Source organism: Silurus aristotelis (genome assembly GCF_946808225.1).
Source record: "Silurus aristotelis genome assembly, chromosome: 11".
NCBI classification, from domain to species: Eukaryota; Metazoa; Chordata; class Actinopteri; order Siluriformes; family Siluridae; genus Silurus; species Silurus aristotelis.
In genome coordinates, this window is record NC_139584.1 from 18,355,335 (window position 1) to 18,361,334 (window position 6,000).

Below are 6,000 nucleotides of genomic sequence, written 5' to 3' on the forward strand. Positions count from 1 at the left end.
AGGGGCAATCGAGAAATCGCCCAAAGGAGGCAGGTCTTTGTGGAATTTAGTCAAATGCCTATTCAGTATATAAATATATTCAAGATGTGACATAAAATTTAGCCAATCAGCGTCCTCAATTCTTATCTGCAATGGGCGATTTTTTTTGTCGCCCCGAAACTGCTCAAATGAGGGCTTGGCCAGTAGTGGCGCGATTTTCAATTAATGTTATGTGACAATGGCGGAGGTCCCTTGGTGGTCTAGTGGTTAAGACGCAGCGCTCTCACCGCTGCGACCCGGTCAGGGAACCATCCCCAGCCACTCTCATTGCCGGTCCCAAGCCCCAAGGATAAATTGGGGAGGGTTGCGTTAGGAAGGGCATCCAGCGTAAAAACATGTGCAAATCAAACGTGCGGAGGATCCGCTGTGGTGACCCCTAACGGGAGAAGCCGAAAGAAAGTTTTTATGTGACAATGGCGGACTCAGGTGTAATTAGTTCCGGACACGAAAACTCTGTAAAATCTCTACTCCAATGCCCGTTTGAGAAGAGAACTTTGGCAGAAAAACTGAACATGGTTCAGTTTCATGGTTGTACATGGTTATCCTCAGAGTCATGGAAGTATCCAGAATTTAACTGTGACTTGTAAATTAACTGTTCAGAGATGCTTTAACGAATAAACATGTGACCAGATGTTCTTAAACTGTGTCTGCATTTTAATAAATCATATTGCAGCACTTGCTGAAATTGTTTGCTGTGTCAGTGTGCCACAGGCCCACTTAAGAAAATTTTCACCAGCTGCCACTGGGAGCAGGTAAATCACACATACATACAACGTAGTAAAGACGATAGCCGACAATGAGTGAAGACAGTGGTGATGAGTATAAATAGAGTCCGGGTGAACAGACACGTGAAGACGGGAAACAAACATGGTGGATGATGGGGTGCAAAGGATGATGGGTAATGTAGTCCGGTGAATGAGGGTAGATGACAGGGGAAACGTTACAGTATGCTGATAGTGCATACACAAAATACAATTTGAAATATGTAAACAATATACTCTTAGTACCATTGAAAGGACATCTTTGTACTTTATACTCAAAAAGGTACACATTACTACCTTAGAGTACCAATGTGTACCTTAATGTACAACTATAAATGTTTGGGGTAAATAAGGTACAAAGATGTCATTTTAAGGGTACTGTCCCAGTGGCAAGCTGTTGTATTTCTTTTGTTCTTAGCCTGGATAAATGGGGTTGCGTTAGGAAGGGCATCCAGCGTAAAAACATGTGCCAAATCAAACATGCGGATGGTCCGCTGTGGCGACCCCTAATGGGAGAAGCCGAAAGAAAGTGGATTCAAACTAAAATAAGGGCATCCAGCCGGTTTTTAAAATGTAAGAAGTAGAAAGTACAGATATTTGTGTAAAAATGTAATGAGTAAAAGTGAAAAGTTTGAGTCTGAAAAATAAATAGTGAAGTACTGATACCAAAAAAAATCTACCCAAGTACAGTAACGAAGTATTTCTACTTCATTACTTCCCACCTCTGCACATGACTACAGTTTGCATATGATCATCACTGCATACCTCAACATCAATTATCTGTATTAAATTGACATTCGATAACCACCCAGATGAGGATTGGTTCCCTCTTGAATCTGGTTCCTCTCAAGGTTTCTTCCTTATGTCATCTCGGGAAGTTTTCCTTGCCACAGTCGCCACCGGCTTGCTCATCATGGACTATCTTACACAAAATAAACACGTAATTCATTTTTTCACGGCATTATCTGTGTTAAGCTGCTTCGGGACAATGTTCATTGCTAAAAGCGCTATACAAATAATAACTAATTATTAGGGCTATAATGTCCTATTATAATTTGTCACAATTACATAATCCACTCAGTTTATGTAAAAAGACTCAAATATTTTTATAGAATGATATTAATGAGTCAAACACTGATGGATATCCATTCAAATGATCATGAGCCAAAAACCGTCTTTTCCACGATTTAAAAAAATCGTGCAAATAAGGCCACGGGTGCTATGACAAATTGGAATCAGGAGTTTCTTCCGTTGTTTTTTCCTCTCGGAAAATACTTGATACGCAAAAAACCCACTTAAGTACAGTAATGAATTAAATGGACTTCGTTACTGTCCACCACTGCATTTTACTGGAACGTGGAAACGCGACTTTCTGTAACTTGCGAGAGCTTATACTTTTCCTTTAAGAGCTACGAAGAGGCGAGAGTAATGTGGTACGGTTAAGGTAATATGACCGAAAAACAATACAATTTGTGGAGACTATTCTCTTATTTTTAAAGTAATAACAAAAAAAAATTACTAAAAAAATGCTCTTTTGACCGGTGTGATCAAAGCTTTTCTAAAACACATGCACACCTGGGTGGATGGTCATCAATTATAGATGTATAGATTTGTGCAGAAATTCCATAAACGTTCAAATCAAATCAGTTGAAAAAAGAAAAAAACCTTACATTTTAATAATTTATAGCTTATGTATCTCATATATATATATATTTTTTTTTTTTTTTACCCCGAGCATTATATAAATCTGTACAATATTTTTTAAATATTTATTAGAACCATACATTTTTTGATTATTGCTTGAAATTTATATTTAAGCGACTGGGCTAAAATAATAAATATTTAGTAACAAAAATTTTCCACTGCAACAACTGCCAATTACAGTCCCCAAGGTAGAGTTTCTCTTTTTTTAATGTTTTATTAAAATATACACAACCCAAACAGCTGGGCACGGGAAGGTTTTTATTTTTGGTTTGTTTTTATAGAATTTTATTGTATCAAAATGGCATTTCAAATCAAATGAATATTTGTGAAACAAAAAAAGTGGTTTTCAAATTCCTCTTTCCTCCCTCACTGAAGGTCAGCCCTCAAACAATTAAAAGCTCACAGAGGGGAGACTAATTATGTTTCCTGAAAACACAAACGAGGTGAAAAACTCAAGATCACTAACCAGTTTAACACCATGAGCAACAAAGAAGGACAACAAAGTTAAGAAGGATGCTGGAATTACACACCACGGCATTTGTTCTTTACACCACACTAACAGAATGAAATATGCATATACAATTATATATTTATATATAAAAAAAAGTTTTGCAAGTCTACTCCAGACAGTGTGCCGTTTACATTACAGTGTGTTATGCTTTTTGTTGTAATCCTTAAAATGTACTTGAATTCAGATTAATTGCCATAGTGGCAGTATTTTGCAGTCAATTTATTAAGCCTCTTCTTTGACGGATTTCAACACAACACTGTCAGGACAGGAGATGAAGCGCAACAAAAAACAAACAAAAACAAAAAAAGGGGGGGGGGGGGGGGTTGATAAAAAAAAAGAAAAGCATTTCCCTCCTGAAAACCACCAACAAAGCAGATGGGTTGTGGGAGACAGTGACAGTTGCTCAACTTTTGTTTAGTCATCTTCTCCATCATCCTGAAAAAAAAAAAATTATACAATTTTCAAAGAACAATCAACACTACAAAAATCAGTTTATTATATTTATATATTCATTTTTCAGATTCATTAATAGAGGAAGCCATGTAAGATATAAATTACCTCTCCATCATCATCATCATCATCTTCTCCCTCTTCATCTATGTCTTCTAGACCTTCCTCATCTTCATCTTCTCCCTCTCCTTCCTCATCTTCCATATCTGGGACCTTCAGGGAGACAAAAACAACTTTGGAGCTAACTAGTGTTGAGGATATTCTTGCTTACTGAAAGTGGAAATTGAGACTCACAAGGTAATATTGAAGAGGATTGGGCCAGATGTCATCCTTTATGACCTCCCCCAACTCATCTGCTCCTGAATCAGAGTGATCAGTAAACCAGGTAAAAAAGCTCTCAGGCTCTTCGTGTTGCCTCTTCTTGCCCGCTTTACTTTGAGTTTGACTGGAACGATTTGTAAGGTCCTTCAAAAGGACCACAGATTATGTTTCTTCAAGAAGCCATAAGTGATATTTGAAGATAGTCTTGTCAAAAATATAAACAAAAACATCATTCACACCTTTCCTGGTTTCCATTTGATCTCTGTTGACTTTGGAGTTGGGTGGTCTCCACTTTCATTCAGGTGAATTTCTTTGGATAGGACTTTGTTTTCAAAATACATGTTTTCATCAAAGTACTACAAAACAGAAAACTCAAACATAAAAACAATGAACCAACAGACAAACTAATTTCCAAAAAACTCAAAACTTACAAAATCTATTCTGTAGCCCGATTTGATGTCTTCAAATTCTGTTACTTCCACTCTGGTCAGATAGTGAAGTGCTTCTTCATCCTCCTCACCAAGGAGAGCAGAGACTAGACAGACACAGGAAGCATAATATTAAAGAATATTTTATTTTGTTAAATTTGTTTAAAACAACGTTATCAGGCAATTCAATTATAATTCAGACTCATTGTTTTCTGCTTGTTTACCTTGTGGGTGATTCACAAATGTAGTTACCCAAAAGTTGGGGATTTTGGCAATGAGCTCTGACCTCTTCTGAAAGAATGGCTGGCGAAGCTTGTTATATTTTTGCTCGACTTTGAGGATTTCCTCACTGGCCTGTTCATTCAGTCTGTAAACAAACAAAACTACAGTTTATTACCATCAAGGGCATAAGTGTAATTTTGATTGAGGAAACGAAAAAAAACAAAAAAAACAACAACAACTGACCTGTCAATTTCATTCTGTACTTCATCGATATGTTCAATAGCTTCCTGTTGTTCTTTTTCTAAAGATCGGAATATGGTAAAAATATAAGTAGCATTGTTATTAGTTTTATACTAGTGCAATTTAAAATGTGTTAAAATCGGGTTTTATCAATCACGATATCAACACGGCTAAAAGGAAAAGTCCAACGTCAAGATGGGTTGGGTGGATTTGCTAACTTGAAATTCACGAAATTGATTTTGCGATAAATTGGAGATTACTTTGTAGCGTAGACTGATATACGTGATCCATAACGCAGCTCCTCAGCTAGAAGTACGCTGTAGCAGCTACAATTCGTGTCCGAGAGGATAGACGCCGCTTCCTGCTACTCGGGCCGCGTGGTTTAAATGTGCAGAAAGAAGATACCCGGTCTGCATCCCCTCTCCTATGCAACATCAGTTGATTGTTAACAAACATACAAAACTAGCTTCTTTACACAGCTTCCATAAACAACATAGGCGTAAATCTTAATCGGAAACACTGTGGCCGTGTAATTATGAACGTTTAATCAACTGTTAGACTAGCTAACTGGTATATATACACACACATACATCATGGCGGAGGTCCTTACCCTAAAACAATAAAGTAGCGTATTGCCGCGACGATTTGTCCAGCTGATTCGCCCTTGTGAGAAAGATTATCTAAAAAAGAACACGTGTTAATCTAAAACTTATGGGGGAATATAGCCATTATGTATAAATAACTATTTTCTTGGCATATTGGCGCAATTCGTTGTTATAGCAATAGCATTAGCCTTTAGCGGCTATCTAACATGGCCTCCACAGCCGGCGCCTTCCACTGCACATAAGCGCTGACAACATCCAACCCCGTCGACGACGACAGCCAATCATACCCTTATGAAATTCACAACGAGAACGTAAATTATATACACGTTGCTACCTCAAATTTGACAAACAACTAATTCAAGTGATTCAAAAACGTAAAGAGAGAAAGTGAAAATGGCGATGCTCACGAGGCCCTCGCCTCTTACCAGAGGTCTCGTCCGATCCGTCGTGGTTCGAGTTCTGCTCCTTTTTACTCACTTTAGCTGATGGGGCGGACATGTTTGCGCTGCTTACGACTGAAAGTTAACTGTTATTTTTCTAAACTTCGTAAAGACAAGAAACCTTCCTTTGCACTGAAATGTGTCGCGCTCCCCAACTTACTGCGAGGAAACGCTAATACACGCGCACGCGCGCTTCTACTTCTTGTAAGCACAAGGACTACACTTACGCGTTACTCTTTCAGAGAGAGCGCGCACAAACAAGGGGGGTGGGAGGTATTC

At 38.2% G+C, this 6,000-nt stretch overlaps 1 protein-coding gene across 2 annotated transcripts; it reads right to left on the reverse strand.

Annotated features, from left to right (window-relative positions):
• Positions 1 to 2,745: 2,745 nt before the first annotated feature.
• seta (SET nuclear proto-oncogene a) lies at positions 2,746 to 6,000 on the reverse strand. 2 transcript variants are annotated; one of them, XM_083554796.1, is made up of 10 exons: positions 5,707 to 5,979; positions 5,287 to 5,356; positions 4,937 to 5,100; positions 4,680 to 4,737; positions 4,439 to 4,581; positions 4,218 to 4,321; positions 4,026 to 4,142; positions 3,760 to 3,930; positions 3,574 to 3,678; positions 2,746 to 3,450 (listed from the first exon to the last, which is right to left on the reverse strand). In XM_083554796.1, the coding sequence occupies exons 3-10, from the start codon at positions 4,965 to 4,967 to the stop codon at positions 3,430 to 3,432; spliced, it is 750 nt and encodes a 249-aa protein (XP_083410922.1). In that variant the 5' UTR covers positions 4,968 to 5,100; positions 5,287 to 5,356; positions 5,707 to 5,979; the 3' UTR covers positions 2,746 to 3,429. The 2 variants fall into 2 exon arrangements, with proteins under 2 accessions (XP_083410922.1, XP_083410921.1); XM_083554795.1 differs by lacking the exons at positions 4,937 to 5,100; positions 5,287 to 5,356 and having other exon boundaries at positions 5,707 to 6,000.

Bases quoted from the DNA above. Each gene is read 5' to 3' on its own strand.
- seta (XM_083554795.1), bottom strand. From the start codon at position 5,779: ATGTCCGCCCCATCAGCTAAAGTGAGTAAAAAGGAGCAGAACTCGAAC. The intron at 3,931-4,025 runs GTGTGAATGATG...GTCCTTTTGAAG, and splicing joins TCAAATGGAAACCAGGAAAG to GACCTTACAAATCGTTCCAG. The intron at 3,679-3,759 runs GTGAGTCTCAAT...GTCTCCCTGAAG, and splicing joins ATCCTCTTCAATATTACCTT to GTCCCAGATATGGAAGATGA.